The sequence below is a fragment of the Carlito syrichta genome, unplaced genomic scaffold (assembly GCF_000164805.1).
Source record: "Carlito syrichta isolate Samal-C Ts95f unplaced genomic scaffold, Tarsius_syrichta-2.0.1 Scaffold287596, whole genome shotgun sequence".
Taxonomy (NCBI): domain Eukaryota; kingdom Metazoa; phylum Chordata; class Mammalia; order Primates; family Tarsiidae; genus Carlito; species Carlito syrichta.
This window is the reverse complement of record NW_007231692.1, coordinates 126269-148469: the sequence shown is the minus strand read 5'-3', so window position 1 is coordinate 148469 and position 22201 is coordinate 126269. Positions and strand designations below refer to the sequence as shown.

Below are 22201 nucleotides of genomic sequence, written 5' to 3'. Positions count from 1 at the left end.
CATGCTTTCTAATTTTATACATGTCTTAGTATGTTGTACACACAGATCAAGTTTTATGTCACAGAATAGAAAGTCATTTGATAAGTCCCTGTTTCTTATCAATGAAAATAACATCTACTCTGCAGAGCTGTCAGTGAAGATTTATCAATGAGAGAATGAGTAAGATTCTTGTAAAAGTATCAACATACAGGAGATATTCAATAATCTGTACTACATTTTAATTTGCTCTAGTTGTCAAAAATATGATTTATGTGAGCTGTATAAAGAAATTATGAAATTGTGAAATGATAGTTTTAATTTTCAAGTGGTTTAATGATACCTACTTGTTTCTATAGAACGTTATGTAAATTAACACAACTAGGCTAGACAAGAAGCAGTTATAGAATGGTGGTGTGGTTATGTACAAACTCTCTGGCAATAGGATATATTTTTCATCAATTTAATGCAAAACAAATAAATGTAATCTACATGGAACTGGGAAGAAATTACTCTTTTGTTCTTCCTTAGGAATAATATACCTATTAAGCTGTGTATTGACTTGGGGATTTTGTTTCCTTTTATAGTTTCCTAACAAAATCGTAGCTCAGGTTGCATGTGATATTCTTCAGTTGCTGGTTTCCTACTGGGAAAAGCTTCAGATGTTTGAAACCTCTCTGCCTCGGAAAATGGCAGAAGTAAGTCTTTTTTTTTCTTTTTTTGTAATGCTAAAGCATAAGTATTTCCTTATGATTGTATTAGATATTTAATTAATTATAGATACCCAAATAATAGAGATCCAACTGTTATATTGGCACATGAGTTGCTGGTTTTAAGATTAAGTTGGAAAAAAATTTAAAAATAATAATAATAATAATAATAATAATAAACGATTAAGTTGGGGCCGGGCTCAGTGGCTCAGACTGTAATCCCAGCACTTTGGGAGGCCGAGGTGAGTGGATTGCTTGAGCCTTCGGGTTCGAGACCAGCCCAGGGAACCTTGTCTCTACAGTAAACTTTTTAAAAAAATAGCCGGACTTGGTAGCATGCGCCTACAGTTCCAGCTACTTGGAAGGCTGAGGCAGAAGGATCGCTGAGGCAGAAGTCGATGCTGGGGTGGCCGTGAGCGTGCAACTGCTCTCCAACCTGAGCAACAGAGTGAGACTCCAACTCAAAAAAAAAAAAAAAAAAGATTAAGTTGGACTGGCCCTTCTCAACTGTGATTTCAGTACCACGTAAAGAAGCCATGCGTGTTCCGGGAAGAGGCTTAGACTTGGGGAATTTTGAAAGGCAGATATGGCCACAACAAAGAGGCCTTTTGTAGATCAGGGTTCGTTCATCAAAAGCAATTTGGATGGTGCCAACAAGGAGTAGGCAGCTGGTTATGATGCCCCTGGTGCGTGGCGGAGGGGTGGCTATTGTAAAGCCCTAGTCTCTCCCAGCCTGAAGCCTGGCCTACACTTTCTGACTGCCTGACTGTAATGAGATTACTGCTGTAATAACCTCTGGGGTGGGAGGCAATCAGTGGGAGAGCGGGACAGAGGGAGCAGGAAGAGTCATCCCAACAATAACATCCTGGAGGGTCAGTGACATTCAAGTGTCCTCTGCCTGCACATGAGCACGCCCCCTTACTCCTGTGGGTGTCTGGTGGCAAGGCACATCCATTCCTGCCGATTTTTTTAGCTGCACTTTTAAAAACATGCCTTGTTCTTTATACATCCAGTGATATGTCTTCAAGAAAATGTGTTTTGTCCCCGTGTGGTGTTACATGGAGAGAAGAGGCAACACTGATTTGTTTTCTCTCAGCCCTAGACAGATTTCATTGGAAAGATCACTCTGTTCTCTCCGAGACACATCCAAAGTCACAAGTGATTTTTGACCTTAAGTGACCTGGGGTGAAATAGAGTTTGGGACATAGAAAATCAGAATGCTACAAAATGTGAAATAGGGTTTTAGGGTGGCCATATAATTTATCATCTTAACAGGAATAGTTTTGAAAATGAAGGGGGTCCTGTTCCACTAGGACAGTGGGTGGAGAACTGAGATGATTTGTAGGGAAATTAAATGGGAGTATTTTCATAATTGTATGTGAAAGTATTTTTTGACTTAACTGTGAGATGTGTGGAGACTGATGATGGAAATTGTGTGACCACAGTGTAGAACATTCCTTTATCTGGTCCCCCAGTTCCCCCATCAATAGAGTGGAGTGGCAACAGGCATGACCCCTGTGCTTCTCCTAGTTTCCAGGATCACACACACAGCCAGCCCTTGACTTTCTGTTGCCTTCCTGTGGTGAGTTGGCACCAAGCTGAGTGTAGTTGCAAGGCCATCCTGGGACTTTTAGGCTCCAGAGCTCTGACTATGGTCTGTGTGACTGGGGGATTTGTCTTTTATGCAGATCCTCGTGGCCACGATCGCGTTTCTTTTACCAAGTGCAGAGTACTCCTCCATGGAAACAGATAAGAAGGTGAGTAGTGCGTTTGCTAAGTTTTCCCTAAAGCTTGTGATTTTTTAAATGTAAGAGTGACAAATAATATTACTAGGAGTGATGCCCTTTATAATACCCTTCTGCCTTGGCCTCAGCAGTCTTTCTGTGAAACACGATTTATTTTACTTGCCTACCTTGCACATATGTGTCCACTGAGTCATCACCATATGCAGGGACCGCTTCCTTGCTGGCGATTCCTGGCAGTAGGTTTGCGGGACTGCAGCCAAGTGACCGTGCGTGTTCTTTTTCCAGTTCATCGTGTCCCTGCTCCTCTGCCTCTTGGACTGGTGCATGGCACTGCCTGTGAGCACCCTTCTCCACCCTGTGTCCACAGCGGCCCTGGAGGAGCAGCACTCGGGCAGGGCCCCCCTGCTGGATTACATCTACCGAGTGAGTCCCACGGGCCTTACGTGTGAGTGGGCTTTACATGTCAGAGAATGACCGAGATAGGCATTCCACGCTTACTTATCTCCCTGCGCCCTTTTGAAAATGATTTGTGTGGGTTAAATATTTTTTAAGAAATGAGTAACTGAAGGACTGAAAGCAGAACAAAGATGATTGTAGAGAAGCAGTGGTTACCACATTAGAGATGCATATATTTTTACAAGTCCATTATCTTTGGTCTGTAAACAATTGCAATTTGGTCAGAATCCCCCAATCTTCATGGAACATGGTCTATGTCTACCTAAGAAAGAACTCTTTATATTCCAGAAATATCTGCAGTATTAGGTGTTTTTTCCCTAGGGCAAATAGCCTCTTTAAAAAAAAAATTAATTTATCTTACTGATAAATTACCGGAGTGCCAAAAGAAGTATACACATTTTAAGAAAGGAGAAAAACTGTATTAAAATTTTAATATTCACTATATGCAGATAACAAGTCAAACTTGGTAGATGGTTGTATTGGCCAATTCTACTGTCCTGTCTGTCACACAATGATGCTAGCATCCATTTGATTAACACCATCTTTTGAGTGAATGTGTATACATCTTTTTGGCACCCTGGTATTAGATATACATATTTTCAGGGTACTATGATAATTTTTAAATGTATATACTCAAACAGGGTAATTGGGATATTCATTACTTTAAGTGTTTCTCTCTTCTTTATGCTAAGAGCATTCAAATTATTCTCTTCTAGCTATTTTGAATTGTATAATTGACTGATGTTAACTGTAGTCACCCAACTGGGTCTATCAAACACCAGATCTTGTTTCTTTTGTCTTTTCTATTTATTTATTAAAATTAGAGTCCTGCTCTGTTGCTCAGGTTGGAGTATAGTGGCACAATCTTATAACTTACTGCGGCCTCGACTTCCTAGGCTCAGACAATCCTTCTACCTCAGCCCCCAGGAGCTGGGACTACAGGTGTGTGCCACCACACTCATCTAATTTTTAAAATTTTTTATAGACACGAGGTCTTACTATGTCATCCAGGCTGGTCTAGAACTCCTGGAATCCAACACTCCTCCCTCCTTGACCTCCCAAAATGCTGGAATTATAAACATGAACCACTGTTAACAGCATTTTTTTTAGTAACTTTTAATCATTAAAAATGACTCCCAAGTGATAAACTGATTACTTTGTTGCTTTATTTTTAAATGTATTAATTTTTTTTAAATGTAAGCATTGTTCCAATTCTAGTAAAAAGTATTGTGTATTTTTAAATAGTTTCTCTAGTGAGCAAGGATTTTAATAACTATGTTAGGATTAATTAGATACTTTTGTATTTTTGTGGCTTATAAACCTGTGTGATGCTTGGCTTAGGCCCGCTAAATTAGCCACAGTCGCTTATTTTCATCTCTTTTCTGACCTGTTTCTTCCTTTTTTTAATAATCATAGTAAACATGACTCAGTTATTGAACAACTCCTCATTATATTTTTAAAGTAGAGTTTTTATTGAAATATAAAATGCTTCAATATAATATGCTTCTAGCATATTATGCTTTAATAAAATCCATCAAGTGAGAGCTTGGGATCAAGATTTACAAAGTACCCACACCTGTAAAATCAGAGCCCAGATCCAGAAGCAACATTCCCAACATCCTGGAAGCCCTCACTGTACCTTCTCCTGGTTACTTATCCATTCACACACCCAGGGGCAACCACTGTCCTGTCTAACAGCTTAGATTAGTTTTGCCCGTTTTTGAACTTTATACAAATGGAATCATACAGTATGTCCTCTTCAGTCTGCCATCTTCACTCTACATTATTTTTGAGCAGTTTATTCATAATGTTGTGCATGGTTATAGATTTTTCACTCTCATTGCTGTATAGTATTACACAGTAAGAATAAACCACAATTTATTTATCCATTTTACTGTTGGTAGATACTTGGGTAGTTTAGAGTTTTAGACCAGAAGAATGTGAACATTCCAGTACTTTTTTGATATACATGTGAATGCATTTCTGTTGAGTGTACACCTAGGAGTGGAGCTGCTGGGACATGTGTGTTTTGCCTAAGTGGTGTCACTGTCACCAGCAGTGTCTGAGAGCTGCCACTGTTCTATATTCTTGCTAATACTTGGCGCTATGGAGTAGGTATGTCGTGGCATTGTATTGTGTTTTAATTTGCGTATCTTATATTTATTGCATTTTGACAGTAAAAATCAACTCTCTCAATGACAGAAGCTCAGTTTTTACATTAATAAGAGAGCCACCATAGGATTTTCCTGTACTGCTTTTTTGCCAGGAAAAGGACACATTCAGGGAGCAGCCCTCTGCCAACTACAGTTCTTGGTACTTTTTAGCTGTGTGCAAAGGGTACCTGACCACATGGCCTTCTGCCATGGGAGCAAACCAAAGCTAGCCATTTATTAGGGACTTGACATACATGTGTTTAGCCCACAGATATTTCCTTTGTTTTAAAGTACTACCTTGGTTTTTATAAAAGTCAGCTTTTTGAATTTATGATTTAAAAGCAAAACTTATGATAATTATTACCTCATTCATATATTTCACCATGTTCAGGGTGATTTGCGTTTGCAGGGCTTATGTGAGCACAAAAGCACCAACAAGTGGATCGAACTTAAGCAACTGCAATTTGTAAACAACCCATGAACTTTCCAGAAATCAATTTTGCAAAAATCAGTATGCAAATTGTGTTAAGTTAGCCCTCACAGTTCATGGGTCTGTGAGTTATGCTAGTTTAAACTCCTGATTGGTCCCAGAGTGTGCTGGTGGCCTCTGCTAGGGTGCTCGTTCACCCTTCACTAAGGGTGACTTGTCCCACCAACACTCCATCTCCTGATTTAGCTCTTTCTTCCTGTGTCACCTTTGGTGGGCTGGAGGAGGACTCAGTGTACAATCACACAGAATGGCAAAATAAACATTTTTTAACTTTGGCCTTGAGAATATGCTTACTGGCACTAATGGGAAAGGAGCAAAAAACTTGCTCATAGCAAGAAGGTATCGAAGAGTGGAAGGGACCGAGTTTCAAGTCTTTCTAAGGAGGTGTCCCTGCTCTGAAGTGCTGTGGTACTTACAGACTATCTGGGGACAGGCAGTGGGTGGCAGCCTGGTGCACATTCCATTCTGCTTCCACAGGTTCTGCATTGCTGCGTGTGTGGCTCAAGCACATATACACAACAGAGTCACTACACGCTGACCCTGGCTGACTTGTCATCCACGGATTATGACCCCTTCCTGCCACTGGCAAATGTGAAGTGTTCTGAGCCAGTCCAGTGTCAGTCATCAGCAGAACTGGGTAACCTGCTGACTGTTGAAGAAGGTGAGCATTCTTCTAAATCCTGTGCATAGGAAGAGGAAAGATGTAGTAGCCTTTTGTTCATGCTTGCTGTGTAATTTTTTGAAAATCTACTTGTTGAAATCCTGTTTCCTGGAGTCCTCTATAATGCAACATTCTGCCTTCCTTGTTTCTTTTACTTTTTTTTTTTTTTTCTGTTTTTCCTCCTCTTTTCTTTTTGCTCCATCTTAATTATTCAAATGTTTTTTATATTATTGAGGACCTATATGTCCCAGACCCATGGGTATCACAAAAATGGCTCCTTTTCCATCCCCTTGGAGTTTTGCGCCTAATGGGAGAGACAGAATGAATCCATAGGGACTCATGTGTGGGCCAATAGCACCATGGTGACTTCCCATGGAGCAGGACTTAAGCCAGATGTGGCAGGATGGGAGGTTTTAAAAGGGACACATGGAGTGTTCCAGACAGGAGAGTGTCCTGGAGGAGATGAGATTTACTTGCCACAGTTTAGGATTGCTCTGCTTGTACATTAGGGTATATTGGTCTTATCAGGATGCTATGCTTCCTCCTTATTCTGTCTCCCCAGAATAGTAGCAGTCCAACTTGGGGCCTTAAAATGTGAGTCCAAGTGTGGGTATGTCATCTATACATAGGATAAAATTGCATAGAAACAAACACACACACACACACACACACACACACACACGCATGCATGCATGAAAAATTGGTGAACACTGAATGGCAAAGCTTGAGTGTATCAGTGCCAGTTTCCTGATTGTGATATTGTGCTGCAGGTATGCAAGATGTTACCACTGAGATGCAGGGTATTTGAGATCTCTGTATTATTTCTTATAACTATAAGTGAATCTTCGGTTGTCTCAAAATTAAGTTAAAAAAAAATGTGAATGTGGAGTGTTAGATCACCTGGAAAAAATTTATGGACTTTGCAAGTTAAAAACCCAGACCCAAGAATGGAAACTTGGGGGCAAAAGCATCCTTAAGGAAAAGGTAATGAGAGACTGTCACCAGGAAACCTGCCATTTCTGGGAAGTCCAGGAAGACAGCAGGGAGGGACTGAGGGAGGTCAGTAATACCGGTTACTTCAGGAAGCTCAGGAAGGTGAGAGAACAGGAGCTGCATTATTTCCCAGCCAGGAATTGGGTGGCAACTTTTGCCAGAGCACTTTTAGCAGATGTTTGGTATATCCAGATGGCGTGTGCGGTAACCACTCAGAACCCCAAGATAGACCCCTCTGTGGGGCCTTTGGTGCAGGGAGGAAGCACACAGGCTGTGGCCAGGTGAGGGCACAGGGGGCAGAGTGTGCTTGTGGGAATGCAGGGTCTGGAGTGCGGGTCAGGTTGAGATGAAGAGGAGATGAGATGCAAGTGGAAAAGACAGAGTGGGCATGCCAGTCAGAAGAAAGGACTTGAAATCTGGCACTCCTAGTTTTGGCTCCATTTTGTAGTTGAGCAACTTGAGGTTAAGGGATTTTCCCAGGGGTGTTCAAGCCAGAAATAATGGAGGCAGAATCTGAGCTTAAGATGTAATGACCAAGCTCCTGAAATATATTGTCTGTGCTGAGATGTGACCGTAGACTCTTGTTTTGAGTTGTGTTGGTAGTAGGTGGTGTGTGGCTTTTTTATGTCATCCTCTTGGGTTACCCTCCATTTATGGAATCATTTGGTTTTTTTCCTGGAGCTTCACTGTCTGTTAAATGCAATATCTTCTTGACTTTTTCCACAGTTGGAAATTCAAACCAAATTTTTATGAAGTCCTCGAAATAACTCTTGATCTACTTCTTTTGTTGTTTCTTACTATAAATCCCTAAGTGTTATAAGAAAATTAACTAAAAAAAAACATTAACTCACAGTTTCCCAAAGTCATTAACTTAGACTCAGCCCACTTGGCTATCCCTAAAGTAGGCTCAAGTAGTTATTATGACTTGTCACTTGAAAATAGCAGAAGATAAATAGGTTAGTGAAAAAATAAAAACCTAAAATGCATGTTTAAATGTTGATGCCATTGTTCTTTTGATGTATAACACTCTTTGACTGGAATATTTTTCTCCAGAAAACCTCAGGACCTTATGCAAATGTTCCCAGCATAGTTCTAAAGTACTAAAAATAATTGCTTAAACTTCTATGACAAAGGAGTTTTCAAAATTCACTAACATGTTAACTTAGTAAATTGGCAAGGAGCTCAAAGACATATTGGTATGCTCACACTCTTGCTAAGTAGATAAAAATAAAGGTGGTAGCTTAGATATTTTAGGTTAAACAAGATGTGTTCAGTGTTTCATTCATCATCCATCACAACACTATTTCTAGTCAGGTCATGCTTTTGATGCACAATATTATGTTTTTATCTATTATTTTCAGTGATCCTCTCATAGACCGTTGCTACCATTTGGCATAATTACTATGTTCAAATATAGTTTCAAGCAAGAGACATGCTCACCTACCTGCAGCCAAGGTGGCTGTTGACCTGGCTCAGAGCAGGGCCACTGGTGATAGGCCCACACACCCCAGTCATCATAGTACCCAACTGCCAAAACCTGGGGAGTGGGCAGGGAGCTCTTACAAAGCACACTTAAAGGCCAGTCTTGCTGCTTTCAAATCTCATCTGTAAATTTAGAACAAAAGAAATAAAGGTATTTGGAATCGACTTTTTAATAGTTTATGGAAGTCACAAGTTTGTGTTTTCATTAATGGAGTACAGATTTTATGTTTCAGGAAACCCATGGGGAGTTAAGTAAAGCAGTTTGCCAGAGAAGGTCTAGGATTCCTTTTCCTAACTTTTCAGGAACAGAGGTGTGTTGCGTTTGCGTTGGGTGTGTCATGGCTTAGGATTTGGTTAGTGTTAAGTCCAGGTCAGCTTCCTACCTTGAAATTCAAACATGTTCATAAAGCACTCCTTCATAATTATGCAGATTGAAAGCACAACCTGTGTGAGCAAGAGTACAGGAAAGTTGAATTTCTACATGTTATTTTCTGCTCCGGGCCTTTATCAAACAGGACCTTTACCGTTGGAGTTGCATTGCCTACTCTGCCTGCCGTCACTGTGAAGTGCTTCACGTTAGGAACTCACCAGCTCCCTGCTTGCTCCTCAGTGCTGTTTGGGGCGTGACATCTCTTAATTCTGTGGAAATCATGCATGCATTTCCTGGGATTGGGAGTGGGAGTTTAATTTCAGAGACACATATATGTGACCTCCTTTGCTTCTAAAGACTGAGTTTTTGATACAAAATTTTATTCTGTATTATTGAGTGCAGATGATTTCTTGTTCATTGAAAAGACTATTAAGAAATCCAAGAAAACTCAGGACATCTTGTTCTGCTCAGTTATAACACAGAATATCCTTGATTCCAGGATTTCATTGTTTCTTTCTAGGGTTTACACATCATCAAACTGATGTGTTATTTATAAATAAGTCATAAAAAGGATATTTCATAGCCAGGCTCGGTGGCTCAGCCTGTAATCCCACACCTTTGGGATGCTGAGGTGAGTGGATTGCCTGAGCCCGTGGGTTCGACTGGGCAGCGAGACCTCATCTCTACAATAAATCAAAAAATCAACCGGGCATGGTAGCGCATGCCTGTAATTCTGGCTACTTGGAAGGCTGAGGCGGAGGGATTGCCGGAGTCCAGCAGGTCGAGGCTGTGGTGGCCGGGAGCGGCCACTGCACTCCAGTCTGGGCGACAGAGTGAGACTCTAACTCAAAAAAAAAAAGGATATTTCATGTCTAAGGGGGAGGATGTTTAGCATGAGAAAGGATATTTACAGTTATTTTTGTTTTAATTAATATTTGGTTTTTCATGTTGTGAATTTAGAACTGGGTATTTCCTGAAGTTTTAAGTTCAAAGTATAAATCTTAGTTTATTTAAAATATATAGTGACTTCAAATTATAAATCTTAGTTTATCTAAACTATCTAGTGATTTTTTTTTTGGTTAAAATTAAAAGGTTTCATTTGCACTTGTTCTTAGATTAGTGCATAATGCTTTTATAAATTTGTCAATTAGCCAGGCTCGGTGGCTCAGCCTGTAATCCCGCGCCTTTGGGAGGCTGAGGTGAGTGGATTGCTTGAGCCCGTGGGTTCGAGACCAGCCTGGGCAGGCAAGACCTCATCTCTACAATAAATAAAAAAAAAATTAGCCGGGTGTGGTAGCACGCACCTGTAATTCTAGCTATTCGGAAGGTTGAGGCGGAAGGATCACCGGAGCCCAGCAGGTGGAGGCTGCGGTGGCCGGGAGCGGCCACTGCACTCCAGTCTGGGTGACAGAGTGAGACTCCAACTCAAATAAATAAATAAATAAATAAATAAATAAAATAAAAATAAATTTGTCAGATTAAAATTTCCCTAACTGCTTTCAAGCTTGCATGCTCATTCCAATCCATACTTTGGGACCTAGTTTATCTGCTTCTTCCTTACATCTTATTTTACAAGACCCACTTACACACACTGTTGTCAAAGGCTTTCCATACATTTTAAGTATTAAAAATTTTGCAAATCACTTGCTCTTGGGCATTTGTCATCAACTATAAATTTAGTTAAAGCCTTCTAAATATTTCCATGAATTATTAATATGTCACATCCTCTTAAATATTTAAAATGCCCTAGCAACAAAACATAAATTATCACAGTGATTATTAAGCAAATTGCTTCAAATATATTTAAGCAGTCACAGGCTTGAATCATTTTTTCATCAGGTCTTCCTTTAACTACTGAGGGGAGCTAAGGTAACTTCTCTGGTCTACTCCCTAATCCTGCTGCCCTCTGACTTTGGATTTGGTTCTCACCGGAGCCCTCTGTCCTGGCTCTTTCAGGACACACACATTCCTCTTTTGCTTACTGCTATATCTACCAATTTCTGGATGTCTCTTTCAGAATGACATCTTCATGTAAGTTGGTTCTTTTAGCAATCTATTTAAATGGTGCTTGTAGATTCAAATAGAATTAGTATCAAAAAAGGAAAACAGGTGAAAAAAGTCCCCATGCTGAGGACAGGACGTGCAACCTGGTGGTGTCCAGCTTTCACCTTCATTGGCCCTGACTCTTTACATTTCTTTACTGCTGTCCCCAGAGAAGAAGAGAAGAAGCTTGGAGTTGATCCCTCTGACTGCTCGCATGGTGATGGCCCACCTGGTGAACCACCTGGGGCACTATCCCCTCAGTGGGGGACCCGCCATGCTGCACAGCCTTGTGAGCGAGAACCACGACAACGCCCACGTGGAAGGCTCCGAGCTGTCCTCTGAGGTGTTCAAGAGCCCAAACCTGCAGCTGTTTGTGTTTAATGACAGCACCCTCATCTCCTACCTTCAGATGCCCGCAGAAGGACCAGCTGGCAGGTCACCGGTGGGCGCCCTCTCTGATGTGAGGGTGATTGTGAGAGATATCTCAGGGAAGTACTCTTGGGATGGCAAGGTTTTGTATGGGCCTTTAGAAGGCTGCTTAGCACCCAGTGGGAGAAGCCCTTCATTTCTGGTTTCGAGCTGGCACCCTCACACACTTGGACCTCAGAAAGATTCTTCTCAAACTGAGGAAGGAGATGATGTCCTTGACAAATTGCTTGAGAGTATTGGCCATGCAAGTCCTGAATGCCTTTTACCATCACAGCTAAATCTAAATGAGCCTTCGCCACCCCCCTGTGGAATGAACTGTGACCAAGAGAAGGAAATCATTGAGGTCATTTTGCACCAAAACTCTCAGGAAGAGGAGCATGTCCAGAAGTGTCACTCTGACTCTGCATTGAAGGTTACCAGCCAGGGGCAGCCCGCACCAGTAGACCCCCAGGGGCCCTTCTACTTCTGTAGACTGTTGCTCGATGATCTGGGAATGAATTCTTGGGACAAGAGGTAACAGTCCACACCATACCGGCTTTCAGTGATGTTATCATTATTTTTGTGTGCGATTGTTCCTCCTATCAATTTGGGGCTGGAGAACAAGAGAATAGAGATGGAGATTTTTTGCTTTTTCAACGCTTGCAGCTTATTTTTTGCTGCTAAACTAAAGCTAGAAGTGAAACTAGTTGTGCTGCATTAGTATATAGATTGAATTCCAAACTTCTGTCAGGTATTTCAAAGGATATCAAGCATTTTCTGTGTGTGTGTGTGTGTGTGTATGTGTGTGTGTGTGTGTGTGTGTGTGTGTGATGTGTGTGTGTTTAAATTGCTGCTGTGTCTATTATTGTTTCTACTTTCATGCAAGATGCAAATGGACTACAAAAGTGGATAAGCCACAATCTAACCTTAGGTCTAATGAGGGAGGCAGACTTGATACAATTCTGAGGAAGGATAGAGTGACACAGAGTTCAAGAGTAACCATTAAATCCAGTAAGAAGTTTGGGGCAGTAGAAAAGACTTTGTGGAAGGGAGTGGATTTGAGCTGGACCTTGAGAGTGGGGTGGAGGTCTTAAGGCCAGAAGTGGGTGAAAAAGATTCACAGCAGAGCTGACAGTGAAAACAGAAACAAGCACATGCACGCAAGTCATGCACTCAACTGACCACGGAGCCATCCACGGTACTAGAGAGTAACAGGATGCAGTGGAACTTGTACGCCTTTACCGGTCTTAGGGAGAATAGAGTTCATTCTGTAGGTTTCTATCACAAATCTTTTGTGAGTGAGGTAGGAGATAGATGGTTGATAGGGTGGATTTGTTAATTGACTGAAAAACAGCAAAATTGATATGTGATCCTATAATTTTTCCCCCATCTTTTTTTATAGGAAGAATTTTCATCTGTTGAAGAAAAATTCAAAATTATTGAGAGAACTAAAAAACCTGGACTCCCGTCAGTGGTATGTGAAAGTTTATTCAAACCTGTTTGTCTTTGGGTGCGCTGGGATTAAAGAGACAGCTGAAGGAATGAATACACCTCAGAGGCATCCGAGGGTAGCTTTGTAGCCTAGGATCTGGTGATATCTGTGCATGCCACACCTACTCTTGAGAAATACATTTTCATGTTTAACACACTGGAAAGAGGTTAGTGCCTTTCTGTGTGGCACCAGTAAACAGGTATTCTCATTCCATCTCTGCAGCCACCTCTTCTTTGGATGGGGGAACATGGTTTACCTAGGTGAAACAGCCCATGGTTACTGCTACCACACTGTTTGACAATGAGTGAGTCTGACTTCTGGGTCCATGCTGTGTGCCAATGCACTGGCATTCTGTAGTTGTGGCATTATAGTGTTGGAAAGGTTAAAACTCATGTACTGTCATGAGTAACTCTCCATGGATACTCTAAAGCTGATAGAGTTCTCAGATCTAGCCCTCCTCTGTACCCTCTCAGAAGCATTTCTAAAGATGGGCTCACAACCATGAAACATTTTTGATATGAGGGAATGTATGCTTCTAAAACCATCTAAGTCAACAATAAGTGCAGTACTTGGTACATTACAGGTGCCTCAAAGTCTCAAGAAGAATAAACTGCTTCCTTGATCTTTAGTTTAAAAAAAAACTCATGAAAAAAAAGGTTTGTTCCCCTTAAGCATATTCTAATATTCCATCAGCTCTCAAATTAAAAAGTTAGATGGTTTTCCTCAAGTTTATTTCTAACTCTTCACACTGTATTTTATTCACTACACTTTTCTTACTTTTTCTTAACTCACAAATTTTTAAATATATTTGAGCTAGATGTTTTTAGAGGGTGGTGCAGGTGCTGGTTGTGGAAGCAAGAAGGAAGAAAAGAAGTGACAGAGCTCTGCTCTATATTGCTGAGCCCTAACCTGGCACCTGAGGAAACCATTAGAGCACTTCATTACATTAATTCAATCATTCATTCAATCACTGTCATTCTTCCCCTTCAAGGCCTGAGGTTCCCCTGCTTGGCACTTACAGTGACCAGTTATGACTGCTGAGCAAAGGTTTTCACTGTCATGTGTTTAGTGGATTCGCTGTGGTTTTTGCTGTTTACTTTAGAGTTTTTATCAAAGCTAACATGCTTAAATTTTATTTTCAAGGAAACTCTTGGTTCACATCACTATTATTTGCATATCACCTTTAAACCTAGGATTCTCTTGGGTAGTTTGAATTCTTGAATTGAATGTAAGCCCAATAACTAGTAAACTTCAGTTGGAATTTTCTCTTAAATACTTGAAAGGTGACTTTTTTAAAGGTCATCTTCTAATGTCCCTGAGGACCAAGCAGATAAAGTTATATTAAACTTTAGCTGTATGCCCTTGCAGCCCTTCAGAAGCATTAGTATTAAGATGGATTTGTTTGTGTTGACCAGCATATGGGAATGAGAGGGGTGTACGTTCCCTTTCCTTCTCCTTTTTCTTTTTCTCTTCTCTATTTTTCTACCTTCCACCTATCTCCCAAGTCACACATGGTGAGGCATGAGTGGCTCTTGTATCTACACACATGTTGAGGCATAAGCTGCTCCTGTAGCTACACACATGGAGAGGCATGAATTGCTCCTGTATGTACATACATGGTGACACATGGACTGCTTCATGTACATTTTCTGTTCATGGAGTGAGCCAGGATGGCTATTCTAAACCTGAGAATCCCTCTGCAGAAGGGGGTGTGAGGGCCTTTTCTTCTAGGTGGCTTTACTATTTCTGGAGGGTAGTAAGTATTTTAATATCAAGAAATATACAGGATTTTAAAAAAATAAATATACAGAATTAAAATGTTCATTTGTGGTTACACCTGGGCAAAGGCCCTGCCTCCAGCCAGAAGCCTGCAGCTCCATTGCCTTTTTAATTTCTTGATTTCGTGATTCATCAAGCAGAACTCAGAGTAAAAGATCTGACTTTAAATAATTTTTTAAAACTCATTAGAGATAATTAAGCAAGCAAAAAGAAAGCCTGTAGCCTAGTTCTTATCCCCTCTTTGCCTAATTCAGTTTCCCGAATGTTGCTGTGACTCTTTTTCTCTGTAGGAACAGAGACCAAGTTCTCTGGAAATTCTGAGAGGAATCGTTTCTGAAGAACTCAGGGATTCGCTTCCCTCCCTCTCCTGCCCTTCAGTATTAAACAAGTAGTCATTTGGGTTCCAAACTCAGTTTTCCATGCATATGCTGAATTATTCTATGCTTCTTACTATTCAGTGAATACTTAGTATCTTGAAATCATGGCCAATTTGATGAGCGCTAATGCACTTTAGTTGCATGGGGTACAATTGAATTAGCTCCCTGGGGTGCTGTTGCAGTAAAATATGGCTTTGAATAGCTGATTGGCAATCCTCTGCCCCTTGATTAACCTTCATTTAAACCCCCAACTCCTGGATGTAGTGTCCTCTTGACATCGAAAGGGCATCAACTTATTTTATGATGAAGGGCATTTTCAAGGTTCTTTTTTGAAGAAACTGGAAATAACTCCGAGACTCTTCAGCTCTGAGAAATCTAGACTGGTGTATCGGTCAGGTGGCAGGAAATAAAATACTTTGTCCCCAGCTTCCAGTTAGGACATTTCTGTTTCTGATATCAGTTTATCTCACAGCTTTTGATGCGTATTTCCTTCTTAACATGCCCTTTGGAAAAGTAGAGATTGTCTTGCAACTGTGGTCTGTATACTGTGAAGTTAGAAACATGTAAACACTATGATGAACATACATACAAATTGCAGTAGGCTCCCCTTTTGAACATAAATGTCTCTTGCCTCCACATTGGGAGGTGGATGCTAAAATCATGTTTTTCTTTGTTTGGCTTTTAATGTGACAGTACAAGGAAGCAGAGCTATCCTGGTCTATTCCTACTAAGAAAGAAAAATGCATTCTAATGAGGAAGGGAAATTGTTGATGTTCCAATATGTGTTCCTGAATTACCTGCTCCTCCATGCACTGGTTGTGCTTCTTGTGGCTGTGAAGTGCTGATGATGTTGCTAATTACCATTTCAAAAGCCTGACTCAAATAAGGCCAGACACAGCTTCTGCATCCTAGCAGGCTCTCTGAGGCACTAGCATTTTGGAGTATGTGAAATTTTATGAACGTTTACAACTAAAGGTCATCTTTGCTCACAACTCCATCCATCGGTCTTCATCTGGGCTTAGCTCTCTTGTGCTTCTACACTGAGTTAATGAGGGTTCAAGGACCTCCGAGCAGCTGCAATGGAAAAGGCTCAGACTTGAAGGAGAATAAACAGAAACATTTCAGATAAACATGAGATTGTCTTTATGTATGTAAAGTCTATAAAACAAAGAAAAATTAAATCCTGAAGATGTTTAAATAGTAGAGAAAGCTGCAGGTAGAAACTGAGTAACTAGGCTTATTTCTCCTTTTGTTGAAAGAGACAGTCTTTGAGGTCATAGGTTATGATTCCTGTTATCATCTGAGCCCCCAAATTTGCATAGCTCTTGGCTTAAGGAAATGAGAGTCTAGCCTGTTGGTGTTCCCTGCCTGTTGCTCAGGGCAGTGAACAGTGTGGCCATTTCCAGGCTCCCTCCTGCATGAGGGTGCACCTTTATTTTATGCATATTTATTTGAAGGACTTATTGGAGACATTGCAAAAAGATTAAAAAGATTAAAGACTATCTTTAAGGATGTATTAAAGGTAATGTAGAAATGACTCTCAGAATGGAAGCAACCTAAATAAGGCTTTGGGGATATGGTATATTAATATAACAGAATGTTGTACAACCATGAATGAACACTCAGTGTAAAAATGTTCACACTCAAAAATGTTGAAATGGTGAGTTTTATGATCTGTATCTTTTACCACAATAAAAAAGATATTTACAAATATGTTAAGTGGAAAAATCAGTTGTAAAACAGAATATAGTAGCTTCTCATATTTGCGTACAAAAATGTGTCTGAAAATGGTAACAGCTGTTTCATTTACTTATATGATGAAATTGTTGATGATATATTCTTCTTTTTCTTTATTTTCTATTTCTTCTTCCAAGTATGTCTATTATATATAAACAATGGAGGGAATAGATAAGCTATCTAAACGAATAGAAAAAGAAAATGCTCCTCCTCCAGTGATTTATGTAACTTTTTTTCCCAAAGATGTGGGGTACAATTCAGAGTTAGGTATACAAATATTGATTACGCAGGTACCCTTGTTGATGAGATGTGCCCCTCTCTCCCCTGGCAGTTTCCTACTACTGCCAATTCCTTCCTTATAGTATTATGATAGATTTATGTAATTTTTTAGTCAAGGGCTAATTAGTTGTGCTTATTAAGTAGAGTAATAATTCATGTAGAAGGAAATACTAGAGAATTTGTTAAAATATGGAGCCCAGGTTCCACTAATATGGAGTCTAATTGAATTACGGTGTTGAGATATTAAATGACTAGTTTAGACAATAGAATCATTTCTGTATTGTTTAAGCACTTGGTTTTTTCTGTGAGATTTTTCAGAATGTATTGCAAATAAAAGAAGGGTGGAACTTCTCTGGAATGGTAATCCGAACATTAGGGGAAAAAAAAAAACTCTTGATTAGACTATGGGATGAATGATTCTTGATTAAAACTTTATTGGAATGACAGCAATGTTTTCATCTCTAAACTGTCGCCAAATTGCTTGGTATAGGTCTAGGTATTTTGTCACTTTACTCCAGGATGTAATTTATAGAAATGCATTACTAATACATCCAGATATATCATTATATCTCTGGCCAGTGTGACAGAGGTTTAACAGACCACATTGCTGCAGTTCCTAGGCCCCTACTTGCTGCATGTGCTTTTTGTTTGGCTTTCTATGTCTCTTTTCAACTACCTCTGCAAGGGAAGTGATGATGGTAGCACTCGTCTATTAGAGCAGTTGTGAAGAGTTAATGAGATCATGTGTTAAGCCATCACAGAACAGCAACTGGCCCCTAGTAAGTTCTCAGTAAATGTCAGCTTCATAATGGGAGTCATTATGGTGGTAGTAGTAAAGTAACATTTTAGATATAAGAATTCTAACTCCTTTAAATTTAAACATTTACAGTCGTGAAACACACAAAATCGCAGTGTTTTACATCGCCGAAGGTCAGGAAGACAAGTGTTCCATCCTCTCCAATGAAAGAGGAAGCCAAGCATATGAAGACTTTGTCGCTGGACTTGGATGGGAGGTAATGAATTTCATTCGGTGATTCTTTATCAACCAGTACTACTTAAAGATGTGTCCACGCTAGACATTGTGTTTGTAATCACATATGTTTTTATATTCACATAGAACATGAGTTCTGAAACTGATGAACTCAGTGGATTTGGCATTGATTATTAGTTGTTTTTCAGTACTTTATACATGAGCTTTTGTTTCCCCTTAACTTTTCTCTTAATCTTAATTCATTTGCTTTTTATCAGAACTGAATAGTCAAGTGGGCTCTCCCAGCCATAGACAGCTTCTAGTAAGAGAAAGCAAATGTGGGCAGAAAAGCAATAGCTTTGGCCACAATATGGAGATTGGCAAAACCAATGACTTAATGGGTGAAAAGACAGAGAAAGAAAAAAAAAAAAGATAAAGAGTTGGATGAAGTCACAAGTTGCCGTGAAAATAGAATATGATAGCCATGATGATTCAGCTGTCGAGCTGTTTCCCTAAAGTAGATCCCAGGATGACTGATATTGAAAAACTTTATTTTTTTTTTTCACAAAATACTCTGACATGCAGACATATATACTTTTATACACACCACACAGACACACACATATACACACATCTGTCTCCCAGGAACATAAATCTAAAGGAAAATATATTCCTAGAACCTGAAAGAATTCAGAGTAGTTAAAATAGAAATAAACTCATCTAAAATAACTTTCCTACTTTTGTTTTCAGTTTTTGGCTATCTGTGCTATGGGAAACTCTCTGGGTATGACTGAGAGCTCAGTGCTAGCAAGAGAACTGAGGAATATAGGGACAGGGCACACGTACATCCAGGCTGAAACTATACGCTTTCCAAAAAGTCAAGTAGGTTTGAGTCTAAAAGAGTTATTGTACTTCCAGGAAATCATTGTTCTCACTAAAAAGGTTGCTTCTGATTTGTCATAGAATATATTTATTATGTAACTAATATATTTTTAAGGTATGCTATATCAACTAGAGTTTTAAGAAAATACTAGAACATTGATTTAGAGAGAGAAAAAATTAGGACATTAATTCAGGCACAGAAGAAATTCTTCTATTTTTTTGTTCCATGTGTGTTACTGAAAGAATGCTAGCTATGACAAGGAGAAAATTCGGATTAAGGCACTGACTGAGAAGTGAACACTCACACCATAACTTTAAAAAGACTATGACTCATTAACTTTTAGCATTGGGGAAAAGGGAAACAACCCTTTCAAAAGACATGTTAGCAACAGCTGCTAAGTTGTATAATATCTGTAACCCTTGGCCAGCATCTTAGAGTGCTCCTTCTGGTTTGAGAAAGCAGAGCACCCCACAAACCCCGCTATAGGGAACCTGTGTGTGTACACATGCACGCCTATGTATACAAGCATACTTCCATATATGCATTTGTAGGAGAGGGAAAAGGGAAACAAAAACCACACTTTGGACAATGGTTTTCTTTAGTTGGTAGGATTATGGAGCACTTTCCTTTGCAATGGTCTTTGTTTCTTTACTATTTTAGTCTTGTCTGCCTTTTTTATTGCATTTGTTTGTAATCAGGAAGAAAGATCTCAACGTGAACATGATTCCCTCTTGCTAATCCACAGCCCTGCTTGGTATAGGAGCCACTTGTTTCTGACCCTGACTTTTTCCCCTCTGACCTCTGTCAGGTGGATCTCTCCACCCACTGTGGGTTCATGGGTGGCCTTCAGCGCAATGGCAGCACGGGGCAGACTGCGCCTTACTATGCCACCTCGGCTGTGGAAGTGATTTTCCACGTTTCCACGCGAATGCCATCAGACTCAGATGATTCACTCACCAAAAAGGTAAGGGTCCTCCTGGGAACCATTCTTGGTGGCCCTGGTTTGCAGGTGAGGCCCTCTTGGGACTGAACAAAGACCGGGCCTGGCCTACACTGAGACCGACTTCCTCTGTGCTCCAACATTTGTGTCACTTCCTCAGGCTGTGGTGTGGTTGAGCTAAAACATCCAGCTTGGCAGATAAAGAAACACATGAAAATCAGTCAATCATTCTGAGTCTTAAATCCTGAGATTAAGGTTTAGGAAAAGGAAGAGTCTTACACGTCATTACTTTTGGACCTTCCTGCACATGAACATTATAGCAGTTTTGACTTCACAGATTATCAAAGGTCATGAGGTGTAATGACCCTGTGCTGGTGGAGCTCTGGAAAAGCAGGTTCCTCTCGGGCTTGCTGTGGACAACTTGATGACATCTGTCAGTGCAACAGGTGCAGGTGTGCCCCTGCCCAGCAGCCCCACCATCACGCTTCCTTTCATTTTTTAACTTGCCCTGTGGGCAGTTTTCTTTAGACTTCAAGGGAAACCTCATGTACTCAGGGGAAACCTCATGTACTCAGAGGAAACCCCTTCAGAGGAACATGGCCCTTACTGTCCCACCTACAGGATACTCACCTCAGAGACGCTGTGTTAGCAGTGAGGAGCATCTTAACAGAAACTTTGAGTCTGGGAAGGAAGCCTGTTGTCCACTCCTCTTCTGTGAGTTTCCAGATGAGCAGTCAGTCACAGGGTAACTGGGATTTTCACTCATCTGGCCTGCTAGTAGGTGGCAGAGCCCAGAATCCCACTGTCTTCCCACCACCCAGAGGTGAAGGACTGAGGACAGTACCTCAGATGTTCACTCAGGCTGGCCACTGGGAAGTCTAACATAGTGGTTGTAGCCAGGCCCTGGAGAAGGCAGACCTTGGCTCAAGTGTGTGTTCAATTATTTCACCAGTCTGTGCCTCAGTTTTCCATCTATTAAATAAGACCTAAAACACAGCCTGTGTCACAGGGTTGTCCATTAATAAGTGAGGCCATCCCTATACAACTGCTTAGCATGGTGGTGGTAGGATCCTCCCCAACCACTAACCTTCTCATGGCCCATTGGCCTAACTGGTTCTTTCTTCCTGCCCATTAGTCAGATGCTTTACATCGGTTGATGGGCCTCACTCTACCTGCAGTCTTCCTTTGTCTGCAGCTATGCTTTTCCACCACCGCAACCACAGATGTCTGCACTATGTACAGCCACACCTTGTTTCATTGAACTTTGCAGACATTGTGTATTTTACAAATTAAAGTTTTGTGACAACCCTGCATCAAGCAAGGCTGTCAGCGCCATTTTTCCAACAATAGGTGCTCATTTTGTGTCTTGGTGTCACGTTTTGATAATTCTCACAGTATTTCAATTGTCACATTTTGGTAATTTTCACAATATTTCAATCATTATTGTTACTATTATAATCTGATCTGGTGGTCTGTAATCAGTGATCTTTGATGTTGCTGTTGTATTTGTCTTGGGGTGCCTCAAACTGCACCCACATAAGATGGCAAGCTGAGTCAATAAACGCTGCGTGTGTTCTAACTGCTCCCCCCACCGGCTGTTCCCTATCTGTCTCCCACTCCTTGGGCCTCACTATTCCCAGAGCACAACAATGGTGAAATTAGGCCCATTAATACCCCCACAGTGGCCTCTAAGTGTTCAAATAGAAGGAAGAACCGCATGTCTCCCACTTGAAATAAAAAACTAGAAATGATTGAGTTTAGTAAAGAAGGTCTATCAAAACCAACACAGGCCAAGAACTAGGCCTGTTGTGCCAGTTAGCCAAGTTGTGAATGCAAAGGAAAAGTTCTTGTAGGAAATGAAAAGTGAATACACAAACAATAAGAAAGCAGAGCAGCCATCTTGCTGATATGGAGAAAGTTTGAGTGGTCTGGTTAGAAGATCAAACCAACCACAACATTCCTTTAGGCCAAAGCCTAACTCTGAGCAAGGCCCCAACTCCCTTCAAAATTGAGAGAGGTGAGGAAGCTGCAGAAGAAACCGTGGAAGCTGGCAGAGGTTGGTTCATGAGTTTTAAGGAAAGAAGCCGTCTCTGTAGCCTCAAAGTGCTGGTGAAGCAGCAAGGGCTGATGGAGAAGCTGCAGCAAGTTCTCCAGGAGATCTGGCTGAGGTCACTGATGGTGGCAGCTACACTAAGCAACTGATTTTCAATATAGACAAAATAGCCTTTTGGAAGAAGATGCCATCTAGGGCTGTTAT

At 40.7% G+C, this 22201-nt stretch overlaps 1 protein-coding gene across 1 annotated transcript in view; it reads left to right on the top strand.

Moving 5' to 3' along the window:
• LOC103254866 (ral GTPase-activating protein subunit alpha-2) overlaps window positions 1-22201 on the top strand; it is a gene marked incomplete at its 5' end in the record, with an annotated part of 126663 nt that overhangs the window by 3829 nt on the left and 100633 nt on the right. The window contains 8 exons of the mRNA XM_021709892.1: window positions 564-674; window positions 2375-2443; window positions 2717-2854; window positions 6008-6191; window positions 11250-12021; window positions 12890-12961; window positions 18041-18164; window positions 19813-19968. Of these exons, the coding sequence (XP_021565567.1) occupies window positions 564-674; window positions 2375-2443; window positions 2717-2854; window positions 6008-6191; window positions 11250-12021; window positions 12890-12961; window positions 18041-18164; window positions 19813-19968 (1626 nt within the window). The remainder of the gene's footprint in view (window positions 1-563; window positions 675-2374; window positions 2444-2716; window positions 2855-6007; window positions 6192-11249; window positions 12022-12889; window positions 12962-18040; window positions 18165-19812; window positions 19969-22201) is intronic.